The sequence below is a fragment of the Solanum tuberosum genome, unplaced genomic scaffold, assembly GCF_000226075.1.
Source record: "Solanum tuberosum cultivar DM 1-3 516 R44 unplaced genomic scaffold, SolTub_3.0 scf00182, whole genome shotgun sequence".
Classification (NCBI taxonomy): domain Eukaryota; kingdom Viridiplantae; phylum Streptophyta; class Magnoliopsida; order Solanales; family Solanaceae; genus Solanum; species Solanum tuberosum.
The window spans coordinates 311,733-330,650 of record NW_006239108.1 but is presented as its reverse complement, the minus strand read 5'-3'; the positions used below and the strand labels follow the sequence as shown (position 1 = coordinate 330,650).

At 34.2% G+C, this 18,918-nt stretch overlaps 1 protein-coding gene across 1 annotated transcript in view; it reads right to left on the bottom strand.

Annotated features, from left to right (window-relative positions):
• Positions 1–7,300, bottom strand: part of LOC107061966 (two-component response regulator ARR14-like) — a 26,752-nt gene extending 19,452 nt beyond the window's left edge. The window contains exons 1-4 of the mRNA XM_015312044.1: positions 7,189–7,300; positions 5,983–6,135; positions 3,327–3,620; positions 3,143–3,219 (exon numbers count right to left, since the gene is read on the bottom strand). Coding sequence (XP_015167530.1) covers positions 3,143–3,219; positions 3,327–3,620; positions 5,983–6,135; positions 7,189–7,300 — 636 coding nt within the window. The remainder of the gene's footprint in view (positions 1–3,142; positions 3,220–3,326; positions 3,621–5,982; positions 6,136–7,188) is intronic.
• Between the last annotated feature and the right edge of the window lie 11,618 nt (positions 7,301–18,918).

Here is an 18,918-nt window from a genome sequence, read left to right as displayed (position 1 = left end):
AAGTCGTTCATGCCATTAAATTCTGCATGAACTTCAGAAGTTGAGTATCTATGAGAGGAGTAATATTTTCATGTCCTAAGCCTTAAGTATTGAGTTTCTAACCCTTCTAAGATTATAATCCTAATCATGGGACTATTACCTATTACCCATGAACTCCATGAGTTGAGTTGTTCATGACCACAATTCTGCATGAACATTATAATTCAAACAGTCTTGAGATGAGAAGTATCTTTGAGTCTTTGAGTTGAGTAGTTCATGCTCATAATTCCGCATTGAACCTTCTAAGTTGAGCATTCTTGAAGTGAGTAGTATTATTGAAGTTCTTGAGTTCCAAGTGTTGTAGTTTTATCTATGGTTATTGAAAACCTTGCATTGAGTCATTCACGCCCATAATTCGGTATGAACCATATTTTAAGAAGTCTTTTACAAATGTTTAATCTTTGTTTTAAGACTTAAATTTTGAGTTAAGTAAAGATTAAAGTTGAAGTTCATTTCTTCAAAATTATATGAGGACTATGTATTCCCAAAAGAGTTTAACATGTTTTCACGTTTAAATAAGAACGGAAAACTGAGATTTTCAAAAGAACATTTGAGCTAGTTTTTGAGTAAAGAGCGTTTGGTCTAGTTTTCAGTTAAAGTGTAAATGCTTTCACAATAAAGCAAGAGAGGAAACTGAGATTTCCAAGATAGCCTATGAGCTCAGTGTTTGAGCACTAATCTTAAATCACAGAAGAAGTATGTTTTAAAGACATAAGAGATAGTATATTTTTGGAGTAGTATTGAGCACCGAATTGAGGGAGCGTTCAAAGAACCCACAACCCTCATAGAACCATGTAGGCACCATGGGTAGAAAAGGATCATACTTTTAGATGAATCCTTTCCAAGATAGACTAGTGGATATATTAGGCAGTTCAGGTTCTATACCTTTGGCCGGGTATAGAATGCTCTGGCAGCGTGAGATTGATCGATGTATCATCACTATAGGTCTTATGTGATGGTTGTCGGTTAGAGAAACTCCCACAGAAGTTATTGTATTTTATATACATCATTTTATTGTATTTTTACATACATTTCAGAGTTATGTTACATCTTTGCATACACATAGAGTTGACAACATGTTTTTAAACCGTTTGTTCTTTATATTGCACTTGTTTTAAATTGCTTTATATTGAAATGAGTTCAGTTAAGTATTCATGAGTTGAGTATTTCAAGTCGAGTATCTTATCTTTGAAGTCGAGTATCTAATCTCTGAGTTGAGTATCTTATCCTTGGGTATTTTTGAGTTGAGTAAGTTTAAGTAGTTTTGAGTATCCTTGAGTATTCCTTTTAGTTGAGTGAGTTAAGAAAAGGTAAGATGTTTCTTTTTATCAAGTTTCAAGCTTATGTTTATGCTTTAGAATTTCTCTTAAATGCTCGTACATTCCACGTACTGAGCCATTTGGGCTGCATCTTCTCATGATGCAGACACAGGTATTCAGGATCATCAACAGGAGCTTCGTTGATACATCCGAGAGGTCGAGTTAGCTATGGTGAGCCTCCTTGCTTTCGGAGGATTTCATTTACCTTTCAGTTTAAGGATGTCGTGGGTATAGTTTAGAAGTCTATATCATTTATTTTATTAAATGTTTTAAAGACTAAAGTTGCCTTTTTATGGCGAGTTGTATATATTTTATTATACAGAGTTTTCTTTGGACTTAAAGTTTTAATGTAAGTTTTATAAACTCTTATTTCAGTTTTTAAGCTTTGTATGCTTGAATCAGTTTTTCGCTTGTAGTCAGCCAGGATGAGGGTTCGCTTGGGGACCAGCAATGGTCTTCGAGTGCCGGCCACGTATATGGTGTAGGCTCGGGTCGTGACATAAGTCTTGATGATCAACCTTTATATCATAGTCAATAGGGCTTAAATTTCCTATTATAAGTTGTGTAGTTGAAGTTGGAATACTGTCATCTGCTTTTCTTGTGGACAATTGATTAGCATTATCAGATGTGATTTTTCTCAAATCAAAAATCTACTCTGGATCAGTATCTTTTTCCGAGCTTATACGATATTTCTGCAAAGTTTGCGAACATGAGTTCGAATACTATGTTCTGATAATAAAGAAAAATAGTGATGCAACAATTTGCTTTAAGTAATTTTTCATTGAAAGGTCATCTAACTTCTAATATTTGTTCTATCTTAGAGTTTCTAACATAAGCATGAATTAAGATAAATATTAACTTTCAAGTTTGATGATTTTTAATTAAAACTAATACTCAATATCTCATATAGGAATGCTTGAGTTCCATTTAAGAAAAATTGTAATATTTTAATGGATTTAAAATCATTTACACTTCAAGATCTTATTTAAAAATTAAAAATTATATTTAACTCTGACTAATAGACATTTTTACTTCCCCCCCTCCCTACTCCACGACCTTATTCCATGTCATGTCTATTTTATCCTTACCATTTTAGTCATTCATTTATGTAACTTTTTTTTTTATATTATATCTAATATTTTATATTTCTAAACTTGGTATTTCACTAATAGATAATTTTACATTTTATAAGAATTTTATATGAATTCATTATTATAAGTAGAGTAATCTTTCAATTAAATTGTTATAAAATCTAACACAATTTCTTGATGAATTTACTTTAGATTTTATGCATTAAGTATATGCATATATTTATGTATGTATGTATGTGCATGCATGCATGCTTATGTGTATATTTAAATATCACTTTTTTCTCATTGTATGTTATCTATTATATAAATTATTTTCTTATTGTCATTGATGAAATGTTTTCTACATTATTATTTAAAATTCTTTTACTATATAGATAAATATTCTTTTAAAAATTTATTATAAATAGATTTTTGTTTTTATTAACTCTATTTTATATTACCGACTTTAAAATATATGCTAAAAAAGTTATGAATCAATTTTATTTTCACTTGTGTGTAACAAATATTAGAGTTTTAATTATTATAAATAAAAGGAAACTTTCTCATTATGCTCATTTATTTAATGATAGAACACCATTAACTCTAGACTCAATTAGTATTTTTTTTCTCTTTTCATCTAAATATAATATTTATTCTTCTATAGATAAAATTTATTCCGTAGATTAAGCATATATTGAGTTAAAAGTAGTAAACCTTCAAATGATATGCGAGATGTCTGCTAGTCAATTCAGGAACATCCATCAGTTCAACAATTTTCTTTGGATAAGCTCCTGCAACAAAAAATCATAAATAAAATCAAATATTTTAAGGCCACATACATGTAGATAATCTTTGAATGATATCAGATTTTACGCTATATATGTTGGGGAAAACTTACTCATGCCAAGTGTTGTAATGGCTTCCAAAAAAAATTCATGAAGGGAATCTGTCCAAGCAATCCTACTCTTCTTTGTTGGTGGAACTAAACTATATTTATTTTTAGTCTCATCATATTTTCGCGCAGACTTGTCCCTCTTAGCAACTCGTTTACCTATATGCTTCTTCTTTCGCAATGTTGCATATTCCCATAAATAATGTATGTCATCTTGTGATATGGGCTTCAGTATGAAGAAAACAACTCCACTCTCAAGTGCTTTAATAGCTGTAAAATCATTTTCATCACCTGATAAATCTGGTCACATTCAATAATAACGATTTGAGTCATTTACTTTGATAAAAAATAAAATAAAAGGGAGGGGGTTACTATGATAAAAGATACAATTAGTGTAAGTAGATTTTTCTTTTAAAGACAATGTTTATTGCCACAAAAATATTTAGCATCAATTAGTTACTGTCATTGCATTCAGATTCACTAAAGTCTTTAGAGACATTTATATAGAGAGAGTGCTAGTTATAACAATCCATATTTATTATTTCTTCGAAATATAATAGAGAAACAATTATACTACTAATTATCGCTAAATAATTGCTACTGAACTCCTTTATTTGTTGTAGTGGGTTATGAGAAAATCACAAAAGCACTCCTTTATAAAATAAATAGTTTCTTGAATTTATCCTAAACAATTTAGGTATATTTTCAGTATTGTCTAGTGTACTTTTTGATGTTGTAATGTTTAAGGTTTGATGGGATATTTCTGATATTTTTAATTAAAGTCATTTTTTCTCATAGTTCTTTTAAAAGCTGATAACAAGAGTTGTTTAAATATTTATTGAGAGAATAAAAGTCCTTAGTTTAAACACATTTTTTTATAAAAAAAACAAAACAATTTCAAGAAAATATATAAACATAAGTGAAAATTTTAGAATTTGCACTAGCTCATACTAAGGAAGGTTTTCACTTTGATATTAAATCAATGCTATTTTAAAGAAGTCATAAAAATCAAGCTTTCAAGTAAACCAAGATAAATAGAAAAGAAGACGAAATGTGCATACATGCATAACTTAGGAGTGTTTAAGATTTTTGTTACTTTTTCTAGGCTTAGCATAAATGTCCTTGTTTCCTTGAAAGAGTCGATTTGATGAATGATGGAGATATTTTCTTAGAGCATGAAATACTCATGTTAGCTTGGATTAGGTTTTGCTTAGTTATTCATTAAACATTTCTTTAATTACAACATAGCTAGGTGATTTGTGTAAGAGGTTTCTTCCTCCTTTTATTAAAAAATATTCATGTTCTAAATTTTTCAGTTATAAATTTATCTTTGTAAAATAAATAGGTAAATTCGAGATTTAATTGTGGGCTTTAACTGAGAATTGGTTAGTGACTTTGTTTGAACCACTTTTTATTGAAAAACACTCTCGATACCAACTGAAATTTTGAATTTTATTGAAGAACTTGGATTGAGTTTTGAAATCTAAAATTAAAATATATTCTTTTTATTGAAAATGTTTAATGTGATTGAAACTTGTTCTATATTGTTAGGGATCTTGAATATGAATTTTGATCTTTATTGAAATTGATTTGTGTATTTCAGGTTCAAATGTTTATTTTACCATTGAGAAATTTTGACCTTTGATCATAAATATGAAAGCTATTGACATTACTTGTGAGGTCCTATTTTTTATTGACAAATCAACATTTTTACCTGTAATATTATGTTTTTAGTTATGATGAGCTATAAGGGAGATATGAATAGTCATTGGAGTTTTTGTAGAAGTTCTATGATAATTATATTATCTTTAATTAAGTTTAATTTCATTATATTCTACAACCTCTCTTAAATTGCAAAATAGCTATATTTAGTTCATGTATGATTTTATTATTTCTATCTATATGAATAATAAATGGTTGTCATAATTGAATGTTATTCTAATTAGTGTCAAGTTCTCTTTTGATTATTCTTGATATTTGTATCTTAATTATTCTATTTTGTTTATTAGCAATCTTAGGACTTGGGTAGTGATAATTATTGCTAACTCCAATGTGTTCAATCAGTTCTTATTGGGATGCTTGAATGTTCTAGCATAATCCCTAGTAAAACATTTTTGATTTATTTTCATCATCATTGATAATTTTCTTACGGTAACGAGATAGATGACTAAAGGCTGATGCTCTTTGCCTCTTACTAGTAAAGGGAAAAGCCCTATATATTTTATTAGTCAAGCCTAAAGTTATCATTCTTTTTCCACTGTCTGATTCCAGTAGGAGGTCACGTAGGATGGTTAAGCCAGGAGTAGGACAGAGAGACGTTCGACTCTACGTGTTCGCTGAACAATTCCTAAGTAGCAAGACGAGTGAATGAAGGTGTTGTAAGCAGTAGTGAATACTTTTTCCATGGCTTTGGCAGATCATCTTCCCTTTATTTTACTTTACCCTAGTGGAAATTTATTTTTCAAAGTTACTAGGTAATTAGTGAAGAGGTTTATAAAAGTGACAAGCTTGGTGGAAAGCTTTTATCTTAGGAGGAAATGCTAAATATGCCCGAGTAGTCTTATTTCATGTATAATATGTTATTTGAATCTTCAGGAGCCAAAAGTTATGAATAAGAAACTAATTCTAGTCTTGTGAAGAATATAAAAAATTATAAACTCACAAACAACAGGAATGCATAAATCTTTGGCTATCTCTTGTTGAAGTTGAAAGTCGTTCATTTCAGGCATGTGCACTTCTATGATAACAATATCGAATGAGAGGTCGCTGCTCCGAAGGACACTCAAAGCATCTTTTGCGCTCTTCACCATCATAACTGAATAAAACAAAGCAAATTCAATCATTATAAATGTATAAAAATATATTATTGCTAATACATAGAGAAACATTTCCAAAATCATTCGACGAGGAAAAGAAGAAATAAAATGAACTACTTAGATGAAATACATATATATATATATATCTTTGTATCTGTGTGTCACAAGCTGCTTTCTTTCCTAGGAAAGACCAGATCTACGGTCACACTTCAATGAGAGAGCCTCAACCTAGACATCGAACTCCTAGCTCTTGAGCTTACTTACTGTTGAAAAGGGTATTATCCGTAGCTTGGACTTTTTGATCTTTCTTTGTCTCAAATCCCATACCCCTATAATAATGGTATAGTCAGGGGTGGCCCCAAATCGGAATTGACCTATGGTGCTTGAGGTTATACATCAAGTACACATGTGATTCTTCTCTGGCAGAAGTGCACACACAATTCAGCTCTGGAAAAACTCCCTGAGGTCCAGAGAGAGATGAAGTTTATAGTCAACCTCTGCCTCTCAGATAGCTTCTTTTCCAAGACTTCTATGTGGAGATAGATGTAATATTAATATGATTGATAGTTTCAGTTTACTATTTGAAAATTTCCAAAGTTTCAAATTAGTTTCGTACCCAAAAGAGGGCGCTGGTTAAAAACCAATCATATGATTTTCTTTCTTGCTCACCCTTAGCAGTGGGAAATGAGTCTATCTATCTTCCTAGCTTTGGTAGATTTCCCCCAACGCAATCCACATAAATTCCATGAATCCCTTGGTGGATAAGTCCGACGACTCAGCAACAGTGCGGAATTGAGTTCTTGTCTGGTGGATCTGATCTATAGTTAGGGGTTATCATGAATTGTTTTCACTAATGCTCTAATTCAAGAATCCCTTCATTTCAAGGTATCATGTTATATAAATCTAGATCTACATATATCTCAAAAAAAATGGTAACATGTAAAGAACACAAAAATACCCTACTTTGAAATGAGATGGTTATCATCACAGTCCAATATTTTGGATCGTAACACTCATAAAAATTTTAATAATGAAAAAGAGAATTTAAATACCTTCGAATTTGGACTGCTTGAGCAAAGTAGAAATAATGAGAAGGCAACTGTCATCATCATCAACCACCAGAGTTATGATTTTTACAGAAAATTTGCTATTTTGTACCTCCATTGATTCTTCCCAAGAAAATAATTGATAACAATTGATTGTTTTAGATGCTTTTTGTTGAAAGGAAAACACAAACTTAAATAAATGAGCAAGAAAATTGAAGAGAGCACTTTCTAATTATTATTTAAACAAATATTTGAGTCTATCCTATTGCACAAGATTCCATCTTGGATTTGCTTACCAAGTTTTGCACTCTCTTTTAGTAGCTCATTTATTTTCTTTACGTTTTTATTTATTTATGTATCTATTTTCCTTTTTTGTTCTAATGCAATTGACAACATGACTATATAAAATCTACAACAATTTATAATAAATTTGTATCTATCTACAGTCTAATTCATGATTTAGAGAAGTAATATTCCATATATTTGCTTTAAAAAAATTTGTAATCTCAATCATTGCGACATATTATTTTATTCATAAATATATTTATTTAAAACTCACTTTTTACTTCTTTTTTTCCAGCACCTACATGGTATCTATCTTCAAAAATTTAATTATTTTTGAATTAATAACTTACTGTCTATGGAATTCAATTTATTTTTGACTTAAATTTTGAATGATAAAAAGAAAAGTTGAGAAATGTATCGTATAAATTAAAAAAAAATGTAGAAAATATGTCACGATCTGAAAACTCGAGTAAGAATGGAACCTACAAACACCCACTGGTGGATAAGCCGATCTATAGGCAGAAATGGCAAGTAATGGGCATAATGGAAGGTGTTACGACTCGATTTCTCTAGTCACGGTGGCACTACACCTGCTATAATCCATTAATAGGCGAGCGAACCCATAGCCTAGAACGACAAATAATTTCTATAAGGGTAGAACTAACATATATAACACTTAAAATAACAAAACGAGACTAAAGTGGAAGCCAACCAAAAATTACATACAAACGATCACTCCTAGAACCTCTAAGTCACAAGTACAGAGTTATCTAACATGAACAACCAAGTCCCAAAAGTGGACCACAAGAAAGCCGTCTCAAAAGTAAGAAAACTACCTAAATATGTACACAGGGAGAGAGGTTGATCCAAGACGGTAAGTGCTCGCCCACGTCTTCGATCCCAAAAGTTGTTGAAGATGGCACGAACAATCATCGTCAGTAGCTGGTACTAGGAGTTGCTTCACAAAATAAATGCAGATGTAGTATGAGTACCAAAACAAAGGTACTCAATAAGCATTATATGTCGACTGAGCAAAAAAGGTAAAGACAATATGAAAAGATAGAATCTAGACACAAACTGAGCTCAAAGAGGATATGAAAGGAAGCACACGACCATATCGAAAGTAAATCAAAGTACAACAAAACTAAACCTAACTAGACCCCATAAGCCCCGAACCCCCATACGCCTGACAAGTACACACAATAGCTAAGTCTACTGAGAAAAGAGTACCATGAACCAAAAATAGGGCGCCCAGCCCAAGTAACCTCAAATACTTAAGAATCCAATCAACTCCCAACCAAGCTAGCAAGAGTGATATTCATTCTAGGCCGCCCAACCAGCCAGTCCACTCCGAGGGACATAAACCACCCAACTAGCAAGAGTGACATGAGGGTGTGTCAACTCCTAATAGAATCTCATATATCAACGCCGCCTAGCAAGCCAGTCCACTCATATGGGCGTAAGCTGTCTAGCTAGTAAGAGTGACCTGGGGGCGTGTCGACTCCAAAGCATATCACAAATACCAACACCAGGCCACCCTGGAATGACGTCCACTCACAAAAATTTACCAGAAGGCTCCAAGCCTAGAAAATTCAATCCTTTGATGCCGCAATAGCACAAAACCTCTGGTAATGCACCGTAGCGGCAAAAATAGAGAGAGAAGATAGAAGACCTGTAAATCATTGAAAACGCCTAGACTAAGGCTCATACTATTAGACTCAAGTCTTCTACTCGAGTCTACAAGTATCTAGTCTATCCAAATTGATGTCATAGAAGAAGCAAGGCAATTAGGCCACAAGTACCTCAAGTCTAAGGAAAGACTAGTCTAATCATAGTCTAAGGCCGAACATGCTCAAATATATGACAAGTAACAACAACAAATCAAGCCACAACAACATGGAACATATACAATCCCTAACTAGCATGGTACTACACCTGAAAATACGACTAGTCAAGCCGAAGCATTGTATCTAATGTAGGTAAAAAAAGAACAACTAGGTATTTGCCACCAATTCATTCAAATCAACATGGATTTACGTATTTCAAGCTCAATCTAATTGAAAGGAAGCCATAGCCTACCAGTAGCTTGACTGCGCGCACTCCAATCTAATTAGCTCTGAACACTATGAAATTTGTATAAAATTCCGTAAATATAAACTAGGTCCTAGGCCTATGGTAACTGGATGACTTTGGGGTTTTTCTTTTTCGTTAGCCCTTAATTAAATAGGTTTAAAATTAAAAATACTATAATAGATACTCCATCAAACTATACAACAAATTTATGCAAGGACTACTATTAAAAGTTTCAGATCAAATCATACGGCAACAAGGTTTTAAATTCTTGACTTCTTGGTGAAGAATTGAAGTGATTCTTCAAGAACACACTTGTGAAAGAAATGCTTTAATAATGATGTCTTTTGAAATGATATAAAAGTAAAAAAAATGAAAATTAACTGAAAAGTACCGGTATCGAAAAAAACCCGATATGATTGCAGTGATCTTTAAAAATCTAATTTTGATTATATATTATAAAATACCCAAAAAATAGTGGGATGGTATAACTTTTTTAAAATAATTGCACCCCCTAGTCAAGTATATCCTCCGTTGTATTAGTAAAATTTTATATTACTAAAGTCACTAAGTTTTATCCATTGAATTTGTAAGGGAAAAAGGCATAAGTGTAGGATCAAAATAATCAAATATCCTGCGGATGTAAAAAAGTAATTAATGTCAGAAGATTGTAAGTAAGAAGATAAATGAGAAATTTAACAAAATAAAATAGAAATATTTAACGTAGTTCGGTCAGTCGACCTAATCCACAAGAGGAGATAAGCAATCCACCATATACAAGACACTACAACATTTTATGTCTACAACCACCCTAGAAAAGTGTGGCCTAAACTATGAAAAAGTGTGGCCTTTGATAAAAGGCCCCACTTTTTGACTTTAAGCCACGCTTTTCCAGGGGTGGCCGAAAGAAGCGTAACCTTAGAGTTTAGGCGACACTTTTCAAGTGTTGACTTATCAGCTGCGCTTAAAAGCGTAGCCTAAAAGGCAGAAAGGCCATGCTTTCCAGTACCTCATATAACAACATCTCTATCTCATACAACTACACTTTCAAGTGTGGCCTTTGCTTCCTTATTGCCCACGATTTTAAAGTGTTGCCTTTTCTATCTAATGTATGACAACACTTTGAAGTGTAGTCCTTGCCCATGTGCATACCACAATTTACACTCCTATGGCTACAGTTTTAAGTGTGGTAATATTATTTTGGCTACAAAATATTTATATGTCACAATTTCTAATTAAAAAACACCAATATTGTTTTGCAATAAATAATCAATATATAGATTTGTAATAAACTTCTAAAGATAGTATGTAGTGTCATACACATACTTATAAAGCAATATTCTAAATATGTGAACACAATAGTTCAAAAAGTACTCTTACAATAGTTCAATATATTCTAGCAATGAATATATTTCATAAAATCAAACATAATGTATTCAAACTTTTACAATAGTTCAAACACTCTTCATCATCAACTTCAATGAGATCAAATTGACTTGTGGCGACCCTTCAAATTTGATCACCTCCATTTCCCTACACATTTAAAATGTTCAACAAATCAGATTGCAACAGTAAGTTATAGAAGAGGCAAGAAGTTTCAGATTCCAGATTGCAGATTACAGATTACAACATGAGTTCCAGATTACAGGTTCCAGATTCCAAATTGCAGAATGTAGATTACAGTTTAATATTTTAGATTCCAAATTGCATATTTCAGATTATTGCAGATTACAGATTACAGATTACAGTTCAAGATTTTAGATTATTGCAGATTATAGATTACAGTTCCAGATTCCATATTTTAGATTATTGTAGATTACAGATTACAATTCCAGATTGCAGGTTCCAGATTACAGATTGCAGATTACAGTTCAAGATTGCAGGTTCGAAATTGCAGATTGCAGATTACAGTAAAATTTAATGGCCAAAATACTTTTAGAATTTCGTAGTCCACTTCAGGCCAAAGATGTTGTCTTACAGAATTACCACATCAATTCGTATCTTAACAAACTCTACACTCGAAGGTTATAATTGGTATGATGATACTATTTTGGTTGTAGAATTCGACACCTAATACTTTTAGAAAGTAGGACAAATATGCATCTTCAATCAAACTTGAATTAGTTGCGCAAAACACTGGGCTGTGAAGAATCAGGGTTACTCCATTGCCACCATTGGGTTATCTCCCAACAGCTAGAACATTATTCAGATTTCATGAAAGTGAATGTGTTTCAAAGATCAGTACAAATGCCTAACAATTCAACAAGAAAATGAATTCAGCTGCAACAGAGTTACAAAAGCAACTTCCTGGTCTTAAGATTGCTGTCTTTGACATTTTCCAACCCCTATATGACCTCGTCAAATCCCCATCAGACCATGGTAATTTTCCATATAAACTCTACTGCTTATTAAAAATCATGCATACGACACTGTAACTAACATATTTTTGTTGATTATTAGGATTTCGCGGAAGCAAATAGAGGGTGCTGTGGAACAGGAACAATGGAGACAACATCATTATTGTGCAACCCAAATTTGGCAATTGTTTTGGAACTTTGTTGGAGTCAAATGGTCCTGCTAAACAACACTGCTATATTTTGAGAAGCTGGATCAGGACAGGTTCAGACAGAAGAAAGATAACATAGTAGAACACTATACAAGTTTGTAGATGGACAGTTTGGAAAGAGAGGAACTTGAGATGCTTTATAGATAAGAACAATCACATCTAGAAGATAAAAGGCTCACAACATTTTATGTTTTACTTTTGGTGTAACATGGAACTTTCAGATGAAGCTTTAATCTATCTTAGAGCTCGTAGAATTCCTATACATTTATATAGAGAAAAATCTCAAGATATTCTCTTGGAATTGGTGGAATTCCCATAAACTTCAAAGGATATATCATTTTTGCTTTTACTTCTCCGATGAGGCAGGGTACCAACAATCAAGATGAAATCAAGGTGGAAAGAGGGGAAGATGGAACAACTAATTCTCGCAAAACAGAGTCACAATCACACAAGATCAATACACTCTACTGCAGACACCAACACATGTAGCAGTCGCAATCACACAAGATCAATACACTGTACTCCAAAGAGGGGTCCCGTAAATCAGGATAGCAGTCGCACCAACAAAGCATGGAAAAAGAGCAAACTCAACTCCAACAAAACCAAGACACTCTACTGAAGACACCAAGACACCAAGACACCAAGACAAGCATAGAATCGAAGGAACCACGCAAAATACCTTTTGAAGAACTGAATCATGAGTTGACCCTGAAAAATGTGGAAGATTTTGGCCTCTTACAGCTTGTGCGCTACTTGCATCAACAGGTGAAACAAGGTTAGATCTAACAACCCCTGGTATATCTTGAACATTCAATCCAGGGTTGTTTTAAAGCTACCGACTAAAAAAATGTCGCATTTCTTCTTTCATTTCATTCATTTCTTCCTTCAGAGAACTTATTTCATTAGCATGCTTTTGTTTTAGCTTGTTAGTTTCCTAATCTTCTTTCAGAGAACTTGTTGTCACTGATCTGCCATAGCACCTAAGTCGGCCAGGCTGCTCCTTTCGAAACATTGCCCTAAAGGAATCATCAGCTGTTTCCCCAGAATTTTGACGATTCTGAAGTTCAGCCTGTTGAATAAAATTGACATTCATAGTTAACTGTAGGAACTATTTACTTAACGGCTAAAAGGAGATTATGATTGATTTGTTAACTTTAATTTACCTTCCTTCCGAGCAAACTGTTCCTGCGATAGCGATCAAGAACTAAAAAAATCAAACAACTTTTCCCAACAAAGAATTGAAAATAAAATATATTTAATATCTCCTCGTACTTGCACAAGAAGAAGAAGAAGAAGACGACATACTTAATAAAATTCAATGGAGACACTCTCCACAATATATAAATTTTAAGTCTGAATTAAATTCACCACTAATCCTCTTTAAAAAACTTACTATTGCAACTTTGGTATCAGCCTGAATTTTCTTTCCCGTCTTTGTACGAGTTGCAATAAACATTTTAGACTGTGATGGTTCCTCATTGTTTTCTTTTGTTGCACGCTACAAATTATATTAAAAGAAATTTTAAAAAATCAACATGTTCTAATAAAGTATGAAAAATGAAATTCATATGTCTGCTAAGTATTACCAATGCCACGCGTACTCTTGTAAAATTAATGGGTCCCATTCGATGCTTTCACTATTGTTTTTTCCTGTTTTGAGAATTCACCTCAGATATGGCCTGTAATTAAATAAAAAGAGATGTTTGTATTGATAAATAAAAAAAAGTATAGATATGATGCAAAATATGTCAAAGAGTAGAAATGCACTATTTTAGCTTTACTTGAACAGTTGGGTGTTTCCAATACTCAATCAACTGGCGGAATTGAACTTCTGGAATGTCATCAGGATCTTTCGCTAGGATATCCTCAACAATACTATTTTTATCAAAAAATCTCTCTTTCATTTTTTGTTTGTGTCGCCTCCAAACATTACGAAGACCAGTCATCACCCACTTCTTTGCTTCTACTGGAATTGGAATTTGGACTATGCAAAATAAAATATATTTAGCTTCATTAGTAAAAACAAATAATAAAAGATGCAATCTCAAAATTGATTGTTCGAGAGAAATAACCTCACAAAATTTACTAAGAATAAGTTCACACAAGTGATAACATAACAATTGTGTCTCACAAATTCTCCTCCTAAATAGAACTCTCCATGCCCTTAGATATAGATTTCCATTAAATTTACATTTGCACACAAGTTTAACACTCTGATAAAAGAATTCAAACAAAAATCTTTGTTACCCTCAAATAAATTACGGTTAAAATTGAACTTATCAAGTTGAAGAAAAATCATATTAAGGCTAAAGATGAACCTGTCAAGAGGAAGGAAAATCCAACCAATAATAATGAACTAGGTATACACTCAACGAAAAATATCCTTGAACTATGATCAAAATCTTAAAAACACCGTCTCATAGTCTAACTAGGCATACACCGTAAAAAGTTAATTCTCAATAGCGCCTATCTTAGATTCATCAACCTTAACACCCCTTGAACTCACAACAAATACCAAGAAAACAACTTCATCAACATAGAATGAACACTTTTCAAGATTAGCATAAAGTTGTTCCTTCCTAAATGATGAGTCCACAAATTGGACTCATTTAGGGCTTTAATTTGATAGAAATAGTGTCCTCAAATGCTTATTTTGTCGCACTATCTGATGAAAACTCTTAAGTTTCAGGTATTTGAAGTTTTAGGGGAAGCATGGACACTTAGGCGCAAAAAGGAACAAAAAGGCTAGAAAGAACGAAGAAGCTGAAGTCTGAGCATCGCCAAGCATCTTTGGCAATTCACCAAAAGGATAGACTCCGCCCTTTGTTCCAGTACGCAAAGCCCTAAAGGAAGAGGATCAAGAAGGTGATGAAAGGAGCAGTCGGTGCTTCGCCGAATAGTTCCGCGAAGCAATACTATACCGCCCAATGGTCCAGAACGTGAAGACACTGAAGACAAGCACTAAATGGCGATGAGATAGATGATGGGCGAGTCGCTGAGTCACTCGGCGAACTAGACTAACTTCGCCGAGCTATCCGCCAACACTAATTTCTGATGGCTACAAATACTAAACTTGTCATTAATTTTAGAAGTTCTGAACCATTATTATAATTTTCACAATAGAATAGTACTTTTTAAATATTTTTTCACTCAAGTTTGGAGAGGGTTTTGTGGGAGACTTGAAGAGAGAAGGATTTCATCTTCCCCAAGTTGGAAGTGGGTCTTTTCTTTTCTTTTTCCTTTGCTTAAATCAAGGTTTAATTTCTTATTCCATTTGATTTTAGTATCATTTTAGATGTATTTTGTTATTTCTTGATGTGTCGCTAAAAAACCCCATTCTTGGGGTGTGATTTAGCAAATATGTGTTGATATTGTTGTTGGGTCTTGCTTGCTGATAGGTTAGATGTATTTTAATGGTGATTTCACCTAGTGGTTGTGGTTTAATCTAAATGGTTTGTAGTTGCAAATACAAAGCCACCCATGTGTTTTCTGCTTGCCCGAGATGGAGGTCGCGAAACCAAACCACCAGACTGATGGCCTAAGGAGTGGGTCGACATGAGGTTCAACCTGAGAGGGTCAGCCCTAGTCCCATATCCTAACACTCAGCTCGAGAGAGTGAGTGGGGTAAGGCATAGGCTGGTCTTCATGCGGAAAATGGGTGTCCGAGAGGAACACATTTGAAACGGGGTAAGTTGCCTGAGAGGGAACTTATTTCCATTTAAAGCTTAAACTAGTCACTATTATCTTACAATTTTCCTTTCAAAAGCATGTACCCAACTACTTATCTCTACTTGTATTGCATTCACACCCCATGAACCTTTCCCCATACTTGATTTTCTTGTTATTTTTGGTTGTTTTTTGCTACTTGTGACAAAACCCCCATTTAATAATTGACACTTTTGTGTCACCCCCTTTAAATTTATCATGTTTTTATTCGTTAATGTCTTTAGCTACGACTAGTTAGAGCTTATTTTATTTTTTTATCAATTCTCAAAACCACTCCCTTGGGACACGCTCCCAACCTTTAGTTGGGTTACTATACTATCGACGATCGTAGACACTCATACCGTAGGTTAGTGTCTTTGGTCACGATAAGCATAAAAATGGCGCCGCTGCCGGGGAGTGGTGGTATTTCAAAATTCTTAGGCAAGTAGAATTTCTGTTTTTTTAACAGTTGTAGTTTTACTAACTTAATTTTTAGTTTTGTTTTGCTTGTTTATGTGTTGAAATAGGAAGAATGAGTGTGAATGATGACAAAGGTCCCAAATGGACCAAGTGCTATCTTCTCTCTACCCAGAGCCAAAAGAGGGGTGGCCTCATGAAAATAAGGCAAACCTCACTAATGGAACTTGAGTGAGGAGTTGTGTCGTACCATGACGTTAAATAAGACGCTTCTTGGGAGGCAACCCAAGGTTTTACTGCTTCATTTTTGCTTTAAGAAATAATCGTGTGTTGTTTGTGTAAGTGAAAGTATGGAAAGTGAGTGAAAAGTGCAAATGGGTAAGCCAAAGGTCCAGTCGGCGAATCGCCGAAGACGTCGGTGACCCCGACTTAAACCACCATTGGACTAAAGACAACTTCAAAGCGGAGTCTGTAAAACTCGGTGTGCCCAAGAACTTATCGGCCGATTGCGATCTAGTCAGCCGTTTGAACACCTTGTTTAACTGGAGGTCCAGTAAAACTGTCACGCCCCAAACTCAAGGGGCACAACTGGCTCCTAATGCCAAAACTCAGGCCCAAGCCAACCCTACTAAACCTTTTGCTAATAGCACATGACAGACACATGCAATCAAGAAAACAAACTAGTATATCATGGCTTAAAACTAAGCCCACTACCGGTAAAGGCCCTTGTCAACATATATATAAAAGAAACAGCTACTCCGAAGAGTTCAGATAAAGAAATAGCCAACTAGCAAAGAAGTCCTGACTGGGCCGTCGAGGCCACCATGATATCTATACAAAAACTGGAAGCAGGTATATCTCAAGACAATACATCAAACAAATCACATGCTTCAGCAAACCCACAAATCTAGGCCAGCATGGCCAAAACCTAGCTGTACACCCCACACACTAGTCTGCAAGCCTCAAAGAGTAGTAAATACTGGCGGGATAGGGCCCCAGCCTACCCATAAAGATATATACAACAAAAGGTAACAAACCTCCCAACTCTGGCAGCTCCGGAGGAAAGGGGCTAGCCAATCAGATAGAAGTCAATCCTGCTATTGAGGAGGTCTACTCGGTCGTCTGTCAGGACCTTTCCAATGAACGTTCGAAAAGCAGTAGTTCCTTCACGAAAGTTGTTCCTTATGTCTTAAGCTTTGCAAACACTATATATACACAGCTGGTACGCACCTATAAACAGTTCATAATTAATCTTAAATTGACAGATTTGCCATATTGCCCCAACTTGTCGAAACGTCCGTAGAAATTCATAAAAACAATCATAAAAGAGTCCCGAGATGATTACCTTAGTTAACCAAGTTAAAACCTTGAAGAAACACTAATAACTACAAATTTATATCTGCAATAACCAGCTCCAAATGCAGTTAATAGAAGGGAAAAATGATTACCACGTGTAGGGATTACGTTTCTAGGCACGGGGGCAATGTTTAATGGTAGAAATCGTAAAAAACTAACCTTCATAACGCTAGAACTCCATAGGAACTCTCTCTTAAGCTTTCTTTTTGGTTTGGAACTGAAATGGAATGTTTTCATGGCTTAAAATGTTAAATAAGCTGACATACCATATTTTTGACCGGGCCCGGATCCGACACGAATTCTGCCCCCGTAGTCCCTAGTAAAACCCTCATAACATTTTACTCTGATGTCAGTATGATACGGGGTTTTGTGCATTGCAAACTAGACTCGTAGGCCTTCAATTTAATGGGCTGGGAGAAAACATCCAATACATTTGACCCAAATTTCAGAAAAATCTTTAAAAAGGAACTTACGATAACTTTCGCAAACTTTTATTTTGCCACTTACTTAACTTCAAAACTTAAGATACAACCCTTGAACACTTAAAATATGACATACCACATCATTTTTAATTTATTACTCACTCTCTTTGTCTTTCCACGAATGTACGAATTAATTTAGACATTTAGAAAAGTCGGGGTGTTACATTCTTCCCCCCTTAGAAACATTCGTCCTCGAATGAAAAAATCTGAATCACATGGTTACATCCTTAGGAGTTGCCAAAGTTTAGACATATCATCCTTTGTGAATGTGACTATCCAGAACCTGAAAGACATAAATTTTTAACCTAGGCGTCTCAAAGGACGACATAAATAGCTAAGCAATATAGCTCCGCAATAAAAGTGCGAGCAAAAATACAACGACGACAACCATAATAATAAGCAATATTACAAAAATTTTGATATGTATCTTACCCCACTCCACCAATATAAACTGATATGCCATCACCTTGGGGTATGAAACAAGTGAGGATATTTGGACCTCATGTCATCCTCAGTTTCCCAGATCACCTCTTCTCTATTCTTGTTTCTCCACAATACTTTAACCGAAGCCACCTCTTTGGTCCTCAATTTACGGACCGATCGATCTAATATGGCAAGTGGAGTTTCCTCGTAGGACAAAACCTCTGTGATCTCAACATCCTCAAGTGGGACAACCCGATAAGGGTCTCCTACGCACTTCCGTAACATCAATACATGGAAAACTAGATGAACAGATTCTAGCCCCGAAGGCAATTCTAACTCATAAGCCACTCGTCCTACCCTACGGAAGATCCGATATGGCCCAATGAATCTTGGACTAAGCTTGCCTTTTTTGCCAAATCTCATAACACCCTT